The sequence below is a fragment of the Strongylocentrotus purpuratus genome, unplaced genomic scaffold (genome assembly GCF_000002235.5).
Source record: "Strongylocentrotus purpuratus isolate Spur 01 unplaced genomic scaffold, Spur_5.0 spur5_contig_845, whole genome shotgun sequence".
NCBI classification, from domain to species: Eukaryota; Metazoa; Echinodermata; class Echinoidea; order Camarodonta; family Strongylocentrotidae; genus Strongylocentrotus; species Strongylocentrotus purpuratus.
In genome coordinates this window covers 65,888-90,328 of record NW_022145552.1, presented here as the reverse complement: position 1 = coordinate 90,328, position 24,441 = coordinate 65,888, and the positions used below count along the sequence as shown (strand labels likewise).

The 24,441-nt window shown below is 38.2% G+C and overlaps 2 protein-coding genes across 2 annotated transcripts; one reads left to right on the top strand and one right to left on the bottom strand.

Annotated features, from left to right (window-relative positions):
* The first annotated feature begins 1,004 nt into the window (after positions 1-1,004).
* Positions 1,005-10,229, top strand: LOC577599 (electron transfer flavoprotein subunit alpha, mitochondrial). Its single transcript, XM_796871.5, has 8 exons — positions 1,005-1,129; positions 2,762-2,911; positions 4,003-4,267; positions 4,989-5,099; positions 6,328-6,432; positions 7,043-7,194; positions 8,393-8,539; positions 9,124-10,229. Exons 1-8 carry the CDS (start codon positions 1,085-1,087, stop codon positions 9,157-9,159), a joined length of 1,011 nt encoding a protein of 336 aa, XP_801964.3. The 5' UTR covers positions 1,005-1,084; the 3' UTR covers positions 9,160-10,229.
* Positions 10,230-10,654: 425 nt separating this feature from the next.
* On the bottom strand, positions 10,655-22,668 carry LOC115918804 (28 kDa heat- and acid-stable phosphoprotein-like). Its single transcript, XM_030991342.1, has 6 exons — positions 22,520-22,668; positions 19,225-19,337; positions 17,299-17,403; positions 16,536-16,657; positions 14,861-15,012; positions 10,655-13,790 (listed from the first exon to the last, which is right to left on the bottom strand). The coding sequence occupies exons 1-6, from the start codon at positions 22,530-22,532 to the stop codon at positions 13,768-13,770; spliced, it is 528 nt and encodes a 175-aa protein (XP_030847202.1). The 5' UTR covers positions 22,533-22,668; the 3' UTR covers positions 10,655-13,767.
* Between the last annotated feature and the right edge of the window lie 1,773 nt (positions 22,669-24,441).

Here is a 24,441-nt window from a genome sequence, read left to right as displayed (position 1 = left end):
GAATGAAATAACATTAGACTATTATGAATTATTAAAATATAATTTTTTAAATATTAAATCTTAAAATTATAATCAAATAAATATAATGTTTGTATAACTTTGATTTTAAACAAACTAAAGAATACATTAACGAGAAAAGATTATTTATATTTATTATATATAAATATCATTGATTCCTACTTCGATGACCTTAAAGAAAAACTACCCTCCCGTAATAGGGTAGGACTTTTGACCACTTTTGAAGGGGGCCTTTTTCGGTTAGCTGCCGAATTCGGTCACTATATCACACAAATGAAATATTATTGAAGGAACTATATTCCTGCGTACTCTGAGTCTACATCTACACACCGCGAATCTCGGTAGAACATCTCCATTTTTAACTTCCGAGTTCATTCCGTGCGGGGTCAGGATTCTTTTATTCATAGCACAGCGAAATCTATTCTCGATTCTCTTTATCTGATTCTGTTTATAGACTAAAGCCAAATAACAAAAATGACGTGTTTCTCTTCCGGACTTAAAAAAACAAAAAGGAGGAGGCATGCAGGGCATATTTACTATTTTCCTATTTTTTGCTATTTTTTCCAAGATGACTGCCATGCTAATTAAATCCGACCAAGCCTATTTATTCACAGATATTGTGCTATGTGAGCCAAAGCGATTGATTTGTATCCTATCACATGCGTTTGTTTATTGTTGTTGTTTTTTTTTTGGGGGGGGGGAGCCTTTTTATTTCTGAATTGTAAATAATTAAAATAGGAGGTGGCGGCCAAAAAGGAGGCGGGCGGGGCCGAGAAATACTTCATTTTTGTTATTTGGCCTAATATCGCCTAAGATGCAGGGCTAAGCTAAGGGAGGTGGGGGGGGGGGGGGTACGGGTGAGGTGGTACGACCGACCGACCCACCCCATTCTGTTTTGTAAGCAAATTTTGCAATCATGCTTTTTGCGTTGGCTTTGGTTTTGTAACTAATAGACATTGAACAACAATTGATCGAAAGAGGGCGACATTTCTTATGCAATTTGGCAATTTTTACGCTTCATTCTAACTTACTATTTCTAGCTCTATCTAACTCTTACTGACTGGAAATGTTTGGGCTTGTTAGCAGACCTACAAGGAGGATCGGGCAGACGGTATGAATTTTCATTTTTATAAATATTTAGATGAAAATATGGACTTTCCAAAAACAAAGGTAGATCTAGTCTAGAGTCTAATTGGCTCGCCCCGCAAGCGCAATGGCAAAAGTGCCCGTGTTCTATTTCGTTAGTCCCATGTGCAATGTTGTATGTTGGGACTTCGGTGAAGACTCAATTTTCATATCTTTTTGGTGTAGATCTAGATCTACCTTTCCTAAAAACGAAGACATAATGTACACTTTCTCACAAGTTTCATGGCAAACTGCCATGCTGCACAATACAACTTACAAGTGCATACCGACGCAAGATGGGGTGCGTATATGTGCGCGCGTGTGTGAAGTTAGCGACTGTAATCTCAGATCCTCATTAAATTCATGTAAGTTAGATCTAGATCTACAAACTAGAATCTAGACTAGTCTAAGTAATTCACATTATGATGATCATCGTCATTATGGTCACTAACTTCACACATGCTCACGGTTAAGCGTGATTTAAAACAAAAAAGATGTTTTCTTGATGCAAATTAGGCTTCAAGGACGAAAGCTTTCGCACAGTTAATTGTAGATCTACCCCAAGCCCCGCGCCTGACCGTGCTGACACTAAAGACTCTTTGTAATTGAGCAAAGCTGCGCATATGAAAACGTGAATGAATGTGCACACTGAACTTTCAATTGCACTTTTCCATCAAAATACAGGAGACTATTCACATTCTTGATGACTCCTTTAAGTATAGATCTAGATGTCTAGACTAGTTTTGGAAACGCCCCCTCTCTCAAAAAATGAAATGGGAGCTCTAATTACAAATCATGTGAAAGAATATGTTTTGACTAATAATACGTGATGATACAAATTTTGCCGCGAAACCGCCAACTAATTGATATATTTGGTAAATTATTATATCTATCCAGACCGGATAGATATCGCGCACGTGTCGCGTAGTCCCATCAGGGAATAATTTTCCTGGTATCGCATCGCAATTTGCTATGCATTTTGCATGACTACTTCTACTATCGCTCTTTTCCTACACAAAATTGATGCTTCTCGTTCTATGACTCTCCAAAGCTCCTAACCGGTCGGATTATAAACATTTACTTATTTGGACTCCAGGAATCTCCAAAACAGTGGAGGGATCAACTAAGAAGAAGAAGAAGCTATACAAAATATCTTTTGTGTAGCAGTTTTCTTCCATAGAAATGTACAGAATTTCATTTGAAATATTTATCCATCGCCTGAAATTGCTAATCAAAATATTTGAGGAAAATTATTCCCTGCCCATATACATCTTTCTGTGTACAGAAACATTCTTTGTGGCTAAATATATATTTTAGCTCTGACCAAATTGGTTAAGTCAACTTGGGTTACATAATTCCGTAAACAATTTGCTGTTCAGGGATACCTCATGCACAGTTGAAATTTTGTGTTAAGCTATGGCATGGTAGATTAATTTAGGTCCATGCTGTTTGAATCTAGGTCCATGCTGTTTGAAAAACTGACCACTGATTTCTAATTATTTATGATTTTTGAACAATTCCAGGCTCTCAAAGTCAGTGCTTTTCAGCTTTTTGGTCATAATTTTTAAAAAGACAGAGCAATAACTTCCCTAAATTTTTATGTTTTGTTTGTTCTCAGCTCTCCTACCTACAAAGGCATAACAGCACTTTGATCGTAGCAGAACACAACAATGAGAATCTTGTACCCATCACCCTCAACGCCATCTCGGCTGCTAAGAAGGTCGGGGGAGAGATCTCCTGTCTTGTTGCTGGTACCCAGTGTGCAAAGGTAAGGGTCGTAGTAATAGTGTAGTACCCTGCTAATAGGATTTCAGTATCAAAAGGATTACTTTAAAACTGTATGCATAGCAATTTCCTGTTCATGTTGAATTTTCTAAATATTGTTGTTGCTTATCTTCTGAACTTATTTCTTAATAACAGTACTAAAGATGGCGGCACTTTATTGTCTGCTTTCAGTTCCTGTACTTTTAAAGTGACTTGGTAACATCGTTGAAGGTTGATGAAAAAATTGCTTAATTTTTGTATAAAATGTTGACTTACTATATATTCCTTCTACTGTACTAACCCTCTGACATGCAAAAAATCCTGAAAAAAATCTCAAACCACAAAGATATTTATGGTTTTCTTTGAAGGAGTTGATGTATGACACCCTCTAACAGTGATTAACAGTAAATTCTCCCAACCATTTTTGAATTTTCCCAACTGTTTTTCCATTAAAAAAAAGACATAAAACAGGCTATAAAAAATATGTCAACACTTAAATGTCTGGAATGGAATGTAGAGTCATTTTTATTGCTTTGTGACGATTTTCATTCACCTAAAATGTAATTAAATTGTAATAATATATTTGGGAGAATTAAGGAATCGATCAGTTTTTCCCAATTTGTACCATGAATAATGGTCCGTTTTCACTCAAATTTTCAGATTATCTTTAATTGTACATCAAGCATTGAAGTCACTACCTGAGCACCACTACCGGTATCTCTCATCTGAACAATGTTACCAAGTCCCTTTAAGGATTAAGATGATCACAAACTCAAAATCTTAATAGAAATTTTAAATGGGCTGATCACTATTATCAAATGAGAATGAGAGTAGATCTGTTGTGTTCAATCTTTTGTGTGAAATGGTTGTAAAAATATAATTTGAATTGATGGCCAGCTAAGAAAGTGAACATATAAAATTCCCTGTAACAAGTAGACTTCAACCATTATTAATGAAAGCATTAGTGAAGCATATTGTGATTTACATGTGCAGCAGTTTGATTTGTTAAGCTGGATATTGGTCCTGTATCCAGGTGGCAGTATTCTTAATAAGTATCTATACTACAGTAACAATTTTTACATTATGTTTGTGCAGGTAGTGGAAGAATTATCCAAAGTTTCTGGGGTAACCCGCATCTTGGTGGCAGAGAGCGAGGAGTACAAGGGTTTCCTCCCCGAGTCTCTCACCCCACTCCTTATGGCCACCCAAACACAATTCAACTTCAGTCATATCGCAGCGGGTGCATCCAGCTTTGGGAAGAGCTTGCTGCCGCGCCTGGCTGCTAAGCTCGACGTTGCTCCCATCTCGGATATCATTGACATCAAGGCCCCTGACACATTTGTGAGGACAATATATGCAGGTAAGTTTGGGATTGATTCTAGCTCATCAGTATTTGGTTTTACCAGTAATTGTAGGATCTTCCATGTACAGGTAAAAGGTACTCTTCACCTGCCCCACCCCTCCCCCCCCCCCCCCCCCCCCCCCACTCCGGGCTCAGAGGGACCACATTCGTGTTCCAAAATCTCTGGTAAAGGTATACTTTTTATGTAACAAAGTTCAGGACGTATTGACTTTTAAGTACTTATAAGTACACACCAAATCTGGGGGGTGCTTTTAAAAACCTGGCCCGGACTGACTTTACGCACCGGAGATAGGGTGGGTGGTTTCAACGGGAGGGAACATGCATACGCGTACCCTAAATAACACTGAGTGGGGGAGGGGGGGGGGGCAGGACTCTTCACCCTATTTCTCTTTTTTTCTTTTCTCTCATATTTCTCAGTATGTCTCTGTGCCTGTCTCTCAGTCTTAGTCACTTTGTCTCTGCCTGCTGTGTCTGTCTCTCTCTCTCTCTCAATTTTTTCTCACTTCCTTCGTACTCTGTCGTGATGAGTAACTGTAATTAATCTGTAACTGATATGGGATATGAGAACCAAAGTTTGTCGTTATTTTTCCCCCAAGGAATGATTGAGACTCTTTGTTTCTTGTATTTACATTGTTTAATAATACAGTGTGTATCATTTCTTGGGGAAGACTACAGTATGTCAAGAACACTTAAAGAAATATTTCTTTGTATGATCCAGGAAACGCTATAGCCACAGTGAAGTCCCTTGATGCCCTGAAGATCTTCAGTGTAAGGGGTACAGCATTTGAACCAGCAGAAGCTACAGGAGGAGCAGGAGCATCAGAACCAGGTAGAACAGAACAAGACAGTCCAAAAAAATACATGTACTCAGTCTCAATAATAATAATAATAATAATAATAATAGGTATGATAATGATAATAGTAATAAAAGTAATGATAATGATAATAATAACAATAATAATAATGATAAAAGTGATTATAATAATAATAATAATAACAATATTATTAAGAATAAAAGTTATGATAATGATATTGATAATAATGATAATTATAATAATAGTGATTATAATAATGACATTGAAAATAATAATGAATCTGCCGGCTATCTAGTAAAACCTTTGTTAGGCACATTATGAAATTAAGGGGAATCATTTAAGAAAGGAGAATTATAAAATAGACTACAGAATAATACAAATTCTGTTGAATTACATTCAGGTACTGTATGCTCTAAAAAACTCAGTCACACCAACTCCAGACCAACTAATTCTTTGCCATCCAGGGTAGTACAATTCTTTGTTCAGGCTGTTGTTGGTCTGGGGGGTGTTTCACAAAGATCCTAAGTTGAACTTATCTCTAAGTTGGACTTAAAATTTATGGGAAGCCATTAGCATCCTTGAAAACATTTTGTAATTTTTTTTTAGAAGGCATAAAATGTTGATTCAAATCATTCATATTTTCTATTATCATGGGAGATTTCATGTTCTTGATGTGGAATTGATGAAAAGTCTAAAATACTCCAATTTTTGCTTTTGAATATATTTCATTTTAAGGCTCCAATGGCTGTCCATACTTTTTAAGTCCAACTTAGTGTTAAGTTCTACTTAGGATCTTTGTGAAACACTCCCCTGGTGTTGGTCTCCTTGGTGTGACTGGGGTACTGGGAGAGTCTATTAACCCGATATAATGATGGATAAGCTATATCAGATTATAACAAATGTACGTTTTCAATCATTTTTTTTCCTTTCTTTTAAATACGTGGTATCATCTATTCTTTATTTTATTTTCATTTTTTAATGTATTTTCTATTCAAATTGAAAATTCCATTCACGTATTTCTTGAATGATCAGTTATTTCATGAGGATACCAATTAATTTGTATTTTACCTGTTTATATGCTTGTGTATTTATCTATTTTGTTTTTGCTGCTGGTATATCTTATATTCTTACCAAACAGTGCCTCGTGGAAGACCACCAAATTGGTGATATGTGCCAATCTGTATAAATATCATAAATAAATAAATAAATAAATAAATGTATGGGATGGTCATTTTTATTTAGCACCTGCCTGTGATGCCAAGAATGACCAGTCATCCTGGCTGAGCCAGTCGTTGTCCAAGAGTGACCGACCAGAACTGACCAGTGCTGATACAGTCATCTCTGGAGGTAAGATCACTATATCACATTGGCAAAGGCAGATGGCTTTCTCTTATCACAATCCTTGGTTGTCTGAGAATCTACAAAAAGAACTTGTGGGTTTGAATCTTCAATTAATCAATTTGTGAACATGAATGGAGGGCATATCAAGATAAACAATGTCGTAGAGGTTTTACATGTGTCAAAATGTAGGTTTGCTTGATGCTCTTATGTGGTTTATGTTTATATTTACAGTATTAAAAGGGATATTAAAGTGGGGACCCCAAGCCTGCTCCCATACTGCAGTGCGGATACGCCTTCCCTGTGGACATAGGGACTTTGATAAATGCACATGAAGGGGGATGTCAATATTACCTGCAAATGTCCTCTTATTTTACGACTACTTGATCTGTTATTGTGATTTAATTGGTTTTTATATCATGAACATGTGGATGGATTTAAAGATATCGCAGTTTGAGTATGCTGCTAGATCATGTGATACATGTGTACACTGTTTGGTTGTTTAAGTTTCAGGAATAATGGACTTCTCGTCACCAAGAATTAATACTTTCTTAGTCTTAGATGCACACAGGAAAAAGAAAAGTTGGTGTCTAATTCTTGAATGTTCATTTTCTTCTAGGGAGAGGTATGAAGAATGGCGAGAACTTTGAGCTCCTGTACACTTTAGCTACCAAGATGAATGCAGCCGTGGGCGCCTCCCGAGCAGCCGTTGACGCTGGTTTCGTTCCCAATGACATGCAGGTCGGACAGACCGGCAAGATCGTTGCCCCGGTAAGTCTCATCCTCATGCATTACCTGTTAGGCCTAAACAAAAGAGATGTTGTATTGCCCTTTAGGTGCCAGAACCTGGGTCGGTCGGTCGGTTAGATTTTTGTTGTTGTTGTTGTTACCCTCAAAACAGCGACCGTCACCCCAAAAAACTCAAAACCAGGAATGATGCCCAAATCTCGTTTGTTTCTAGCTAGTGCAGTGCATGGTATATATACACGTACACGAGGCCGGGATCTACTTGTTTACGCTAGCAGGATTTCTAAACTAGGGCAAAAGAGGAGTGAGAATTAGGGTATAATTTGATGATTTTATGCCTTTATATCCCATTTAAACAAACAGTTTTTTTTTAAATTCATTAAACATCTTTTTTCTAAACAACAGTAAAAAAAAAACTTTATTAAAAAGTCGACCGTAGATTTTAAGATTTTTGGGTCGGTCACAAAGGCCATACAACATCTGTTTTTGTAACGCCTTATGGTTAATACCCAGAGGTAACTGATTAAATAAAACAGGTTTTGAAATGTTAAAAGCCATGCTTTGCATCCATTATTACTTGGAGAAGATGGGTGTTGGAGGGATGAAGGGGGAAAATATGCAGTGATATGTTTAGTTGTGTCCGAGGAGGAAAAAATCGGTAGAGCCCACTTCTGGAAAGAAATCTTGCTAATACTCTTCTACAGCATTTGAGCACTGAAGCTGGAATATTAGACGTATCCCAATTCATTCTGAAAATAACCTTTTATGATATGACAGAATACAAGTACTATTGCATTGGTATTGATTATTGCTCTGATAAGTTATTGTTTGCGATATCTGCACTAGTTTGGCCAGGAGGGATTAGACCTCCCTGCGTGGTCACTGACAAGTGGTTATCTCATCAAATCAGCTCTCAATTAATAATAATAATAATAATACTTAGTTTTTATATAGTGCTTATTACAATCACTAAGCGCTTCCAAACATAACATGAGAAAAAGAGGATCAGGAGGGACCAAGGGGTACCGCTTACCTGGTAGTAATTTTTTGCTATATAGAGGGCGCAAGTAGCCATAAGTAGTGCAGTGGGGCTTTAAATGAAGAGTAATCCAATGTGTTCCCAAAACGAAATTTTTAATGTACATGTGAAACTGATTCATTAATATGGATGATTCTAACAAGATGCATATTGCCTTCTTTGCTTTACTTTCGTTTTCTGTAGCAATTGTACATAGCCGTTGGTATCTCAGGTGCAATCCAGCATTTAGCTGGTATGAAGGATAGTAAAACCATTGTCGCTATCAACAAGGATCCCGACGCACCCATCTTCCAGGTCGCTGACCTCGGACTTGTTGCTGATCTTTTCAAGGTAAGATGGTTGGCAGGGAGATGAGAGTTAAAGTTGCTCATGCGTGGGTATATAGAGGGCAGCACACGGACGTACGCATGGGAGCATACTACCTGTTGGCTCTGTGTTATGTCGTGATCGCCAAGTTGCCTACTTCACGAATGACTATATACCCACACATGAACATCTTTGAAAGATGTGACACAAAGCCTTTGTCATGTTTTTTAATGGCAACTCCAACACTGAAATACATTTTCTGAAAAAATAATTTTGTGTTCAGGTATTCTGTAAATGCAGGAGAAAAGCATTTGGAGGAAATTTCTGTTTTTAACTCTTCAAAGAGACACCCATTAGCTTAAAACATTTGAATTTGGAGCATCAAGCACTTAAGGCTGCATTGTTGTGCTATTCAAATGCCTTCTTTTTCACTAGGAAATGTTGACTCGTAGAAATAGGATAGTTGTGAGCTACATTTATGTCAGCATCTTGGCATTGCCTTTGTTGTTAATTTGTTCTATTTTAAATCCTATTTTGATCACATTGTGTAGTTGAATCTAGATGCTAAATCAATTATAAATCGTTTTTGTTTGTTATTGTTTTGGCAGGCTGTTCCAGAAATGACCGAGATGCTGGATAAGTAGTGAAGAACTTTACCAAGAAGAGCCAGTGCCATTGGCAAAAATTTCCAAAATTCCCTGTGCACTACTGGGGGTGTATCCCACTAAGTGCCCATAGTGTATTAATAACTTGAATATGATCTAAACGGTGTTGCACCAATATCTAATGCTGTGGAAAATTATTCTTGCTTCGGGGCAATGTTGATCATCTACATCATTTTACTTCAAGCAGTGTTAGAGTGAATATAGTTTAACATCTAAGTTTGGTAATTTTTTAAGTTTGTGAAAAATTGATTCGTCCCAAATTATATTTGTTTGACATGTGACAATTTAAAGCTTACATCTAAAAGTATTCAATAAAGGCCCTCATAATCAACCAGTAGATCTTTCATTCTTTAGTTACAAAGACACAAACAACATCATTACAAGGGGTATGAAACTATGAATAACTTAGTAACTGTACCTCTTGGTCTGTCTGTGTGTATTTGTACATAATATATCTGTAAAGCATTTTATTAGAGATATCGTCAGATGCGCTATATAAAAGCGGAGTATTATTATAATTACATGGAGATTTACGACGGCTAAAGTTTTGTTACTCATGCCAAAGAGTGATAAGCAAACCTAGTCAGATGTATTATTTTATATAACAAGCACATTGGTGTGAATGAAGTTGTTTTGCAAAGCACAAGTGGGACCCTTATTGACTCGGTATATGTCTTCTGCCAGCAGATAATGTAATGTCAGCAATTGCCCCATCTGCTGAGAGACAGAAGCTTATGAACTCTGTATAGTGGTATTTGAGTGAACACCCTTATGGCTCTCAACAGACAAATATACATTTATGTATTGATCAAATTCTTCCCGGTCCAACTATTGAACATTGTAGTTTAAATGAGATCTGTGGTCTGTAAAACGTCCTGTTTGAAGAAAAAGAAGTAGAACAATTTAAATGGTGGACCATTATGCATGTATAAATAAATTATCTGTGATGGTATTTTGCACATATGAATGTTACATTTGAGGTGAGATGAAGGACGATGTATAGCAATATGTTGACAAAGAGATGAATAAAATGTGAAATTTTACCTCAACTACAATGTCTTTGCAATTTTATTTGATTGGTACTGATTTATGGTAAACATCATCTCAACTTGATATTAACAAAAAAATCTGTCTGCAAGAAGGCTGTGAGAGCTATGGATTGTCCTGGGGTGTTTCACAAAGGCTAAGATCAGCTTTAAGTTGAACTTCACTATGGCAGGCCTTTCATGCCACTGGTTGCTCTCTTCATTGATCTCTCAATAATGATCTTTAGATAATATTTTTTGCTTCAATAATGAATTATCAATAATCCCTTGAGAGACCAATACCTGTAAACAGTGAGAGCAAACAGTGGCATAAATGGCCTGCCATATTTAAGTCCAACTTAAAGTCCATCTTAGTCTTTGTGAAACGCTCCCCAGGTCATTAACAGCCTTCTTGCATGCAGCTAATAAAGTAAACAATTACAAATTCATTAGTGTTTATATACATGAACATTTTATTTCTGCTATGTCGGGAACAATCCACATTTTATGAGTTTGATTTTCAAGTAGGGGGGTTTAGGATAAAAATAAATGACAGAAAATACATGTATGAAGAAGGAAAACATGACAAGTAGACTAAAAATGTCTAAGCCAGGGAGAGTAAAACGCAATGAACTCATGCCTGTTATTTCACATACAAGGAGGAGACTTGACTTCTATACGTACACTCCTCTCTAATTCTAACACATTTTTTACATATCACTTTTGAGATCGAACTAACCACTATTATTTAGAAGAGAAATGTCTCTCTTTACAGATTAAATGAGGAATAACTGCTTTCTTGATTCAAAATTTCAGTTTAGAAATAAAATATTGTACATTCAACCATGTAAATACATGTATGGTGAGAACTGTCACTTGCAAGTTGTACATTCAAGCACTTGTGACCTGGAAAGGAAAATCCCAAAATTCATATTATGAGCTCCACAATTTTGACTCGATAGGTAAGAAGATCCTCTGGAGGCAAATTAGACATCAATCGGGTTTTGGGCTCTGTGTCTATCAATCATATAATAATAATAACGAGATATTTGTATATCGCAAATTGCAAATAACAATTTGCATCATGAATCTTATTCAGCCTGATTTAATTTCCTGTACTATGTAATGCTTAATTAGAATTAAACACAACCAGGTTGTCCTAAAATGTTATTCTGTTAAATACTTCTACCCAAAATTATATTGATATTAAAACTAAAATAAATACCAACTTTGCCACATGCCAGTGTTGTAAATGTAAAGCATGACCATCTAGCATTTGTCAAGTTTTTCAATGTTCAATTGTAAATTGTACATACCGGTAGACTGGGTTAAGTAACAGCCCTGCATGAATAATCATTCTGTAATGAAATACTTCTCTGAAAAAAGTTAATAACAGGATTATCCATGTCCTTCCATTCATAAAATTGATTTACATATTCATGATTTTAACTTCCCTGAAACTAAGGCACATTAACACAAAAAACGTTTTATTTTACATGCTCCAAGCTGCCATTCCCACATACACAGGCAGCATAGTAGTTGAATAATTCAGTGATGATTCGCTTTCCTGTAAATGTCAATTCAAATAGAGTAAATTTGATTTTAATTGACAAAAATATAACAACTCCCTGCTATGTCTGTTTTTTTAAACTTTTAATAGTTTCCTTTGTAATCAAGGACTTCGTGCATTACCAGACATTCTTAAATATACCAATCACAAACAACTATTTTATTTTGTATGTTATTAGTTCCATTCTGCAATGCTATATTCCAAATATGAGCTTCAAATATTAAATCTAAAAGAGATTTCGCAAGTTCAAATACACTCTCAATTAAAAAGTGATTTGTAAATAAGACTACTTAACGCACCTGCATGGACTCGCATAAATTTGAGCCCGCACAGGCCCTTGTTCACTGTTTAATTTTAAAAAATATTTTCATCATGCTACTCCTTATCCTTTTGCCCATAGAAAGTTTGGTAAAGTTTTGAGCTTGATTTAGACATTTTCGCTGTACACAAAATAAGTTTTTAGCCGATTGGTACACTGTAAACTTAGTAACTTACAACCATCTAGATGGTACACTGTAACGTTAGACGAATAAGATTAGGCTTCCTAGCTTTTCCAACATTTTATTTCCTGAAGCATCAACATTTGGCAGAAATATATTACCAGTAAACATTTATTCAAGAGCAATCCCAATACTTCATTCACTTCCAAGATTCTGATTACAGTGCCCTAATCGTTTGGAAATGCTGAAGAAATGCCCCGTAATACACAATCAGCACACTGAGAATGTGAAATACATACAACTGGACAAAAACAGCTTCAGGACTTACACAAAAGGTGCAAATTGCACAATATAACCAAAGTCACTATAAGCATAAAATATTGTAAAATACAATAGCAAGAAAATATCATGATCATCATTACTGAAAAAAAATTAATTTCATTAAGTTTGAATTAAAAAATGAGATTAGAAAACAAGTACAATCAAATTTCAATATTACTGTTCACATGTATTTTGAATTTTTCAATACCTTTCCTTGTAAACTACGTATACTTCTATTATAATACACAATGAAAATTTCATCCACTTAATCTTGCGATGCCACATTGCAAGTAACTAATGAATGGCTCTTTTGCATACGCACATTTTGATTTCACAATCAAATCATTACTGAATTGAGGCAGGATATTTAATCGCCTGGTAAGTAGCAAATACAAAGAGCTTCCATATTGCAACCTTTGACAAAAGGGTCTAAAACACAAGACTCATTGAATATTTTTTTTAAACTACCGGGTATTGGAGGTTGCGAAGGCATGCCTATGTCACACACGGACACAGTGTATCTTGCTGAATTTTCTGGATAAGGTTTTCTGGATATGAAGATTTTTAATTGCATTAAACTGCAATCTCAGTCAGAAATGTCGGCATGCTGAAAAGGACTACATTGCAAGAGCGTAAGACACCAGTATTTTCTATCAGACAAAAAACAAAGTATTCAATTAGTCTTAAAGTTTACTTTAAAAGGTATTAATATTGGCGTTCATAAAGTAATTTGGAGCATTAAACCAACATTGCCAGAAAAGAATTTCATGGAGGATCTGCTAGGAATTTAGGAATGTATTTCCTCACAGCTCACTGATGTTTCTCTCTGTGAATCTTCCTCGCTGTGCATCTTCAATAAAATGGGTCCAGTTGCCTGCATCTCACCTTCAGATTTCAGTGTAGTGGCGATCAGTGTGGGAATAATTTCTTTTTGGGGGTACAGTGGAACCTCGGTATAAAGAGCTCCGTTATAACAAGATTCCTGATATAACAAGGTAACTTCCTTGGTCCCAAGGACCTCGTTATAACGAGTGTCCACTGTATTCAGTTATTCACGGAGAGGCATGGAGAGTGAAGATTAGTTTGAACGGCCAAAGTCTCTTGTGATTGGTGCGTTATAGCGTTACCCATGATGCATCCTTGTTCCTGCTCGTATCGTAGCACAGCTTTCCCATTGCAAGTGAGTGGCATCGCAGAGATATCCGACTGATGTAAACATCCAGGGAAGTTGTCATTTCTTACCTTTTGCTTTAGCTGTGAGAAAAACAGAATTTGGGGAAAAATTTGCTGTTATTGCTGAGATCTAGGACTAAGATTATCTGCTGAGAGCCAGAAGGGCATTCACTCATATCGTTCCTATTTTCATGAAGTGACGGTAGTGAGGTAAATCTGCACGCAATTTGTATGCGATTTTCAGTCACTACCGTCACTTCGTGAAAATAAGGACGATATGTTCTAACACAGAAATGATATCCTTCTGGCTCTCAAGGGACAGTATCTACCAACTTTGAATAAAAATAATACGGACTACCGTCTCTTAGTGCTTTACAGATATTATTACCCCTGTCATCAGATCCATTCAGGCACAATGTGCACCATCTCCACTACCTGGGGAGTATTCCTACCATATGGTCACCTTGAGGGCATAGGCAATTACTAACAACAACGTATTTGTATGTCATATGCAGGGCTGCACACTAACTTTTTCTGGAAAGGGATCTGAAGTGAACTTTTGACAGTCTCTATGCATGAGCCCTGTGTAAAACCCTTTTTTCTCTCCCTTTTTTTTTGGGGGGGGGGGGAGGGGGGGACTTCAAGATAAACTTGAGTTCTGGTAAAAAAAAAGAAAATTCATTCTCACAGAATCAAACAAATCTTACACTGAATGTTCAGCATTACAAATAAATGTGAAGTGCCAAACAGTTTTTGAAGAAAATGAATACTGGCTGAGTAATGAGCATAGAAAGATAAGGAAATCAAGGTATAGTAGCCCCGACACCATTTGTGTAGTACCATTTACATATTTCTGTGTACAGTGCTTGTTACTTTACCAAGACTGGGCCACATTTATTATGATTTTCATGACTCCAGAACCTTGCAGTACACGCCAATACTTATAAGCTACATGATCAACTTTTTCTGATCCATTCCACACCTTTTCTTTCACAATGCAATCGCATTACCAGAACTCACCTTTATCTTTAAATTTTGAGTACCTATGTGTCCAGGGCACCTGTTAGTGTTGAGCCCATTGTATGATAGAGAAATATAGTGAATTACTGTCCCATGTAAAATGGGTACAAGGGAAGACTATTATATCTTACATTTTGCTTCTAGATCTTTTTTCCTCTGTGCTTCTTCTCTCTGTTTCCTGATGATAGCTAGCCTGGCTAGATCTGCCCTTGCTTCATCCGTCTTACCCGCCTGGTGGGCCTTCATGTAACGGTCCTTAGCTTGTTGCTTCTCTATCTCTTCCCTGCAAAAAGGACAAACAAGTGGAAATTCAAGTCAGTTGCACAAGCAGCATTATTTGCCTGACATAGGACTGTATTAGCAACTGGTGCTGTCTTCGATACGGCCTGCATGTGTGAAAATTGTATTTAAAAAAAGTTATCGACACATGATCAATGCACACATTACGTTGAATTACTGGTTTCTGGCTAATTGCCTTCAAAGAATTATTTAACACAGGCCAAATCAAACGCAATTCTCGCTATTCTCAATACCTCCCCCTAATGCCCGGATGTTAATTTCATGCCCCCATTACAAACGCACTCTGGGATAGCTTTGTGACTTGCATCGCTTCCGGTCTATTTTTTGCGGCTGTACTGTGCTGTCCAGTCTCGGCCGCCAGTAGTCACCTAGCTGTATACGCATTGCAGTTATTGTACAGTGGTACCTTTCACTAGGCCTATTTTTTGCGGCTGTACTGTGCTGTCCAGTCTCGGCCGCCAGTAGTCACCTAGCTGTATACGCATTGCAGTTATTGTACAGTGGTACCTTTCACTAGGCCTTTGGTCTTTTGAAAGTATGTCGTAAGCAATTTTCTAAATAATCAAAAAAACATTCATAGATATCCCTGAATGTCAGATGTGACTTGGGAAAATATCTCAATGAATCCTAAAAATGCATGCACCATATACTTGGGCTCGAAATAACATCCAAGAGGCGCACATCCCGGCATTCAAGGGTGTTAGTAATAGTGAGAATTGAAATGACGCCTTTTATCATCAAGTGATGTGCATCAGTTTCAATATCTATACAATATCTACAGTTTATTTATAGTTTGGGTAACTAAGGCTTCACAAAATTTCAAAAGATTTCATCACCTTTAGTTTATAAATAGCATGATACCATTATCCCCTATTGTACAGCACATTCTCTGGGGACAATCTCATCTACTAGAATGACTCCAAAGCATATTGGTGGGCTACAGATCATTTAAAATCAATTTAACTTACTTCCATAACAAGATCAAGGATCACATTCCTAAACTAATTGAACACCTCAATTCAATCATGGACTATTTAAAGACCGTCACCACTACTGGGCCAGAAGGGATTAGCCCACACAGAGAGCCATCGAGGTCACTGTGACAGGTGGCTATCTCATTAACTCAGCTCTCATTTAACATAAGAAAAAGAGGATCATGGGGGACCAACAGGCACCGATTGGGGAAGTTTTCTATATAGAGGGAGCAAGTAGCTACAAGTATGGCAGTGTGCCTTTAATACTATTAGTAACCTAAATCCTAACATAAACCTTAACCAAAACCCTATCGTAACTCTACTCCTAGCATATTATGGATGGAATAAAGGCCCGAGAAAATGGCACTAGACTAGTGATGCATATGTAGCTGGGGTGCCTCAACATTTGTTCCTGCAACCATTGTTCTGGGGTTTAGTTTGGTTAGTGTAGGAATTTGAGGCGGAGTAATTGTTGCAGGAGCAAGCGTCATACAACCGTCCCAGAGCACATGTTGGATCACTCAATTCTCACCTCTCTCTTCTGGAGATTTGAGTTGGTGCCTGTTCGACATCTACATTGACAGCTTTCTGCATCTTCTGAACTCTCCTGTTAGGATTCTCGATCTCTATCAGACCTTCCACTCCTTTCGCTTTCTGTAGGAAATCAACAATGATTAAGTTTGCATTGTAGAGTGAGTAGCAATCATCTCTATATGTTTGAGAATAAACTGTCTATCTATTGTTTGATATACATAAATTAAAACCAAAGGGTCCATAGTGGTATTTATATCACACACTGTTCTTATCTATTAGTAAAAAACATGTGGGGGTATAATAGATCATTGTATATTCAATTATCGTAATGTATTGTCAAATATGGAATAAATTTCTTTAAAAGTTTTCATAGATATTTGTTGTTGTTGCTAGCAACCGCACAAGGTGCTTGGGAGTCTCAATCTGATTTCTTAGTAGAACGTATGTAACCAGAGTGGAACATGGTCTTGCAACATCCTATGGGGTGGTTTGTGAGGATCACAGCAATAGACCAGAGTCCTACTACACAACGGTTTGCAATCGATTGCAACTGATAATGGCTTATCAAGATGATCGTGGCATGCAACATATCGGTCAAAAGGCTGACCATTAATCTATCACAATCGTTGTGACTTTGTAGTGGAGGCATAAAAACTTGCTTCTTTGATATGTTTTCAGTGGTTGTTAGCATTGTGAATTGTAAAGCTGTTCTGAAATGCGCTAGGCCTATAGAAGAACGTAGAAAGATGCTGTAAACTTACCCCCTCATCCTCGCTACTCTCCTCTTCAGAGTCAGATGGAGGCATCTCTCCTGCTCGAGCTTGTGGATGAGAAAAACTGTCTTCATCACCTCCTTCTCCTTTTGGCTGAAGTGATACACACAACAACAAAAACAGAAAGAGAAAGAGAAAAAGGTAAGTTGTGTCTCTTCTTGTTAAAAAAGCAAATGCACCCAGAAGACGAAACTACTTTCTGCATTCTTTAATCCAGAAAATATTGGTTACAATTAAAAGAAATTACTTAAAGTTGATATTCATTGATTTTAAAAACTAAATTTATTTTCATTATTGCAAAGTTGAAACTTTGATTCGACAAGGTTATCAAAATTCAATGCTTGGAAACATTCGAAGTAATGACTATTATTAATTACAAAACGCTTAAATACAGCCCCGGCATAGCACCGGAAGAGCTCTCCGAACGCTGCCGAGATGTGTGAGATCACAGTATGGATATGACTTGCACAAGCAGACGATGCCCCATGACATCTCACACATTTTCAGTGCCTGTGTTTTCATCTTTTCTTGAGTTCTTTCTCTTACTTCACTACCGTCAGGCTAAATGTATAATCTATTGCCTCACTCTTAACCCCGCGCATGTTTTTATTTTGATGACAAATGCAGTGATACAAAAATAAAGGAATCCGTCGCTTGTAAACAAAATAAGACGCCATTGTATATTCATCTGCACACACCGCGGTATGTTCGGCGTTTCAAGAGGGACAAATACCGTCCTTAATATCATTCCAGGAGGTTTTCAATTTGAAAGTCTGGTTTCTCTGATTGTTAATTACCCCCTATCCTGTGTATTTACAAGCAAAAGATTTTAGTTATCAGAATCGGGTCATATCCCCTTTTGAATGGTTTGACAGTTGGTTTGACATGCCATTACATTTATATACACTGAACTCATTATAATTTGACAAATAATAGCTTTGCAATTATGTTCATTCTCTATGGGATGTTGTCTGCTTGGGCAGTGTTGGTCCATATAGTGACGTCATTAAAACATCATTATTTTTCCGGCGAATCTCTGGTATATCCCAGCTGCTATGGAGGTGATTTTATTTGTATTTTTTATAAATCACCCGATATGTAGTTGACCTATAACTTGTACGATGGCCATCTGTTAGATTACCAGTTTCTAGTCATACATTAGTTGACATATTTGAGATTTTCTTTGAATTTCACCTTTAAAGGGACCATTAAGAGGTTGCCATGTACAGTATGTACAATTCTAGTTGCTGATTCTGTCATAATGGCATAGAGGCCTCCTTATTTTCAATTGGAAGTCAAGATGTACAGTCACAAACCTCTCAATTTGTGTGAAATTTTCTTGCTCACCAAGTACTATTAGCATGCTACAAAGTCTTCCTAATGAGTAGAAAGTTGGCAACTAGCAACTTGATTAAAGCTGGCTTAACCATAGAAACACAGTGCAAAACCAGAGCAGTTTTACAATATACGTCCACACGAATCGTACACGCTATTAATGCCTCTAAACTTCTCAGGTGAGTCAAGACAATGACACAACTTGAAATTTCAAGTGTATACTTCTAATTTTCATTTTCCTCACAAGTTACATCTCTCCAATGGTATCACATTTTCAAGGTCTGACAAATTTAAAAGACTTTGTCAGTGTAACTTTTTTTTTTTGGAGGGGGGGGGGGGGGGGGCTGGGGGCTTAAGGCTCCCTAACCAGGTAATAACAATATCAACCAAAGCTCCCTGATTTTAGAATGTAAGACACAAAGAGTTTTTCCATTGTGAGACATGCAATCTTGACTTAAACACCTCATCTAGATCTCAGTAAGGCTTTTATCAATGAGGGCACTGCACTGGCAAGCCATGTTCACAGTTTGTAGGTGAGACCTAGACAGCAGGAAAAATAAGAAATTTCCATAGATCTACCTGTCCTCTGCCTTCCTCCTCTGCCTTCATCTGAGCGTCCACTTCTTCAGGCGATGTGAATTTACGAGCACGACCCTTGTGCTGGGGTTTCGTCCTTACACCTCCGCCTCCACCTGCATGAATGTAAAGATATTTTTAGAATTCTGAGATGACGCCCCTTTGGAAATATGGACAAAAACCTGCTCTTTCATATGACACCTCATTTATTGAGTATCACCTTCAGGAGGATCACAAGCAATAGCCAATAAAGGTTTGAATCTCGATTTGGTAATAAAAACATTGACCACTTTTGCATGATCGCACGCAGACTGCATAGGGATGCATGCAATCTCTATAGGAATGATTTTAGCACACAAAATCAATTGCACGATCAGACACCCTAATATAATTAGAGTAAAGGAGCCGGTTTTCGGCCACTTAAGACAAAATCCTATTTTTTGGACCCTTTACTTCCTATTTATTATCATTTTTTGTTCAAATCATGAAGCAAATATTATTATTATTTAAACAAAACAAGAATCCCAGAAAAAAATCACGAATTGCCATGACAATATTCATTTCAATTTTCACTGTTTCGGAGTCAGTTTTCGGCATAGCGTACCAGTTTTCGGCCGCATGTACAAAGTCAATAGGAAGCACGCACACGCGCCGTGCGTTTCCGCGCTGATTTATAGCACTAGCGGGCGGAGCAGATATCCCACGTCGGAGCTCCCCGGAGCTCGCCAGGCCGAAAACTAGTACTGCGATGATCGGATATTGGAATCTGAATTAGACAGAGATATCGTGTGTGCGTTGCGGTGTGCGGCTGCATTGATTTAATACATGCGATGAAATACTTTTGAGCTTGCGACTAGCACAAAATCGGGCTCTAAATCTGAAAAATACTCGAAATAAAGCTCATTTTATGGTACCCATATTTCTTACAGACACGCGTAAGATAGAGTAAAGGAGCCGGTAATCGGCCAGCTCCAGTTTTCGGCCGATTGGTTGGATGCAAGGTAAAATCACTCTAAAATACATCGCATAATAGCATAACACATATCCCACACATACCATACCATGCCAGTGTCACTGAAGAACCACATTTGCAATGAAAAATATATCCTAAAATATCACATTTTAGAGATGTAATCGGCGGTCCCGCTACCCGAATCTGAAAAATTGAGTATTTTACGCGTGTCTGTAAGAAATATGGGTACCATAAAATGAGCTTTATTTCAAGTATTTTTCAGATTTAGAGCCCGATTTTGTGCTAGTCGCAAGCTCAAAAGTATCTCATCGCATGTATTAAATCAATGCAGCCGCACACCGCAACGCACACACGATATCTCTGTCTAATTCAGATTCCAACTTCCGATCACCGCTGTGCCTGTCTTCGGCCAGGCGAGCACTCGGGAGCTCCGGCGTGGGATACCTGCTCCGCCCGCTTGTGCTGTACATCAGCGCGGAAACGCACGGCGCGCGCGAGCGCTTCCTATTGACTTTGTACATGCGGCCGTAAACTGAAACGCTCGGCTGATAACTGGCTCCAAAACAGTGAAAATTGAAATGAATATTGTCATGGCAATTCGTGATTTTTTTCTGGGATTCTTTTTTTGTTTAAATAATAATAATATTTGCTTCATGATTTGAACAAAAAATGATAATAAATAGGAAGTAAAGTGTCCTAAAAAAAGGATTTTGTCTTAAGTGGCCGAAAACGGGCTCCTTTACTCTACTTGATTTTTCAGATTCGGGTAGCGGGACCGCCGATTACATCGCTAAAATGTGGTTCTTCAGTAAGGCTGTGAAGGGTAGTCGAATGCTCGAGTACCCGCACGGTTGACAACTACTCGGGTACGATTTCTCGTACCCGAATATTCGGCCGCAATTTTTTTTTTTTTTTTTTTTTTTTTTTTTTTTAATGTCCAGGCCGACGCTTACCCGTGCCTGGGTGAGCGGCGGCCGCTGGCATGGTGCCGTCGGTAAAAATGTTTCCCAACTCAAGCACTGTCAAACTCACCACTCAGAAACTGGGACCAAATGTCTGGATTTCTGCTTGGACTTGGAGGAAAATAGATTATTCTGCCATCTTTGGTTTTTAAAACAGCATTGTTCACTGTTATTATTATTATTAAATCGGCGCCTTCAATTGCAACTCAAAGTAAAATTGCATGCGTTTTCGGCGACAGAACTGAGATACTGCTCCAGTGGTATGTATGGTGGTGGCAAATTTGTTTTTTGTTTTTTTTTTTTTCAATTTTAAAAAAAAACAATCAAAAAAATCAAAAAAAAAAAAAACATGGCGTCCGAATACTCGAGTATTCGCCTGTAAGCATGGGAGTGTACTCGGGTACCTCATTACACTGTTGTGCACAGCCTTATTCTTCAGTGACACTGGCATGGTATGGTATGTGTGGGATATGTGTTATGCTATTATGCGATGTATTTTAGAGGGATTTTACCTTGCATCCAAACAATCGGCCGAAAACTGGAGCTGGCCGATTACCGGCTCCTTTACTCTAGGCCTATGGCCTATACATTTTGAAAAAAACCTGACCAAAAAGTACAAAACGCTTTCAAATTAGATCAGTAGGGGCGCTGGTCCGAGAATGAGGATCGTCCTCATAAACGAAGACAAATTGTGTCCTCAAAAATAAGGGTCGTCTGCATTTTCGAGGACGTTTTTTTTTCATCGGCGCTCTGGGGGTTTCATGTTACAGAACGGCCCGCTGGCGATGCCAAAAATGGATTCCCCGGGGGAAAATAACCCTAGTTGTCCGTCTACTTTTATGGGTTGTCCGTCTTCCCAAGGATTTATTGCTCATAATGTGAAGGTCTCTGTACAAAGTCAATGTAAATTGCATCAAGAAAATCATTGCAGAATCCGTTTTTTGCATCGCCAATGCGCCGATCAAAAATATGAAACGTCTGCAAAAATTCAGACGGTCCTTATTTTTGAGGACGCATCCGTCAGTGTTAAAGAAGACGATCCTCGTTTATGAAGACGATCCTTATTCTCGGACCAGCGCCCCTACTGTAGATGTAGGCATCATGACTTATTGATGAAAAAGGGTAAATAACATGTCTTTTTTACAATTAAATACATTGTTAAAAAAAGAAAATATATAATAATCGCTTTGGGGAACTATTGTGTGTATTGTAATTGTAAAACGAAATCGACAAATAATGACAGCTGCTAAAACTCAATGAACATTTACACTACACGAATCGTGACTAGTGGGACAACAGTAACAAAAATCATGCAAGGGGCACGTGTTAAACATGAAATTAACACATTTCGCTCCATACTTACCTCTTTTCGGCATCTTGATAGTTAAATATAAATATTCGCTTCTGAAATGAACAGATAGAACTTCGATGTTCTTGAATTCTGACTGTAAATTTGTGAGTCTCCAAATGGCTCGTCCACTTCTGATCAAGTCCGCGCCTTGAATGATAATTGAGAGCGCGAGTCATGCATGCATATAGCGCATATGCAGCGCGCGCGCGTACGGTCAGAGACGAAATTGCAAAATATGTCTGAATCACGAAATGTTTTTAGACAATATTTCTCTCTTCCGTTTATGCCGGAAGTGCTTTCTCCTCGTCAAACCCGAACTTGATTCAGATGATCTCAATCTAGATGACTTCGGTGATATAGGTCTAGTTATTATATTGGGCCTATATACAAGGCTATAGGCTAGTCCTAGAACTATAATTTTGTTGGCGTGGAATTTTGTAAAAATCTAAAATACTAGCATTTCTAGTATATGGCTATAGCATGTCTTCTCTTTTTTTTTCTTCAACTCCACCCCCCCCCCCCCCCCTCTCTCTCTCTCTCTCTCTCTCTCTCTCTCTCTCTCTCGATATACATCCCATTCTCAATATTTCTCTTTCTCCCAACCATTTTATCTCTGTTTCTGTCTGTCTGTCAGCTTCTGAGCTGTTGTTTCTCAGATGCCCCTCGCCCTCTCTCTCCCCCCCTCTCTCTCTCTCTCTCTCTCTCTCTCTCTCTCTCTCTCTCTCCCTCTCTCTCTCTCTCTCTCTCTCTCTCTATATATATATATCTCCCTCTCTCTCGATATACATATACATCCCATTCTCAATGTCTTTCTCCCAACCATTCTATCTCTTTTTCGGTCCGTCTGTCAGTTTCGGAGCTGTTGTTTCTCAGTTGCCCCCCCCCCCCCCCCTCTATATATCTTTCCCTCTCTCTCTCTCTCGATACTCAATATTTCTTTCTCCCAACCATTCTATCTCTGTTTCTGTCTGTCTGTCAGTTTCTGAGCTGTTGTTTCTCAGCCCCCCCCCCCCCTCTCTCTCTCTCTCTCTCTATATATATATATCTTCCTCTCTCTCGATATACATATACATCCCATTCTCAATATTTCTTTCTTCCAACCATTCTATCTCTGTTTCGGTCTGTCTGTCAGTTTCTGAGCTGTTGTTTCTCAGCCCCCCCCCCTTCTCTCTCTCTCTCTCTCTCTCTCTCTCTCTCTCTCTCTATATATATATATATATCTCCCTTTCCCTCTCTCTCGATATACATATACATCCCATTCTCAATATGTCTTTCTCCCCACCATTCTATCTCTGTTTCGGTCTGTCTGTCAGTTTCTGAGCTGTTGTTTCTCAGTTGCCCCCCCCCCCTCTATATATCTCTCCCCCCCCCCCCCTCTCTCTCTCTCTCCCTCTCTCTCTCTCTCTCGATACTCAATATGTCTTTCTCCCAACCATTCTATCTCTGTTTCGGTCTGTCTGTCAGTTTCTGAGCTGTTGTTTCTCAGCCCCCCCCCCCCCTCTCTCTCTCTCTCTCTCTCTCTCTCTATCTCTATCTCCCTCTCTCTCTGTCTCCCTCTCTGTCTCTCTCGATACTTAATATTTCTTTCTCCCAACCATTCTATCTCTGTTTCTGTCTGTCAGTTTCTGAGCTGTTGTTTCTCAGATGCCCCCGCCCCACTCTCTCTCTCTCTCTCTCTCTCTCTCTCTCTCTATATATATATATATAACTCCCTCTCTCTCGATCTGTCTCTCTGTCTCTCGATATACATATCCATCCCAATCTCAATATTTCTTTCTACCAACCATTCTATCTCTGTTTCTGTCTGTCTGTCTCTGTCTCTCGGTCAGTTTCTGAGCTGCTGTTTCTTAGATCCCCCCCCCCCCACTCTCTTTAAAATTGTATATACTACTCGTGTAAAGAATAAAGAGGCTGCATGGCGGCTAGAGTGTAAT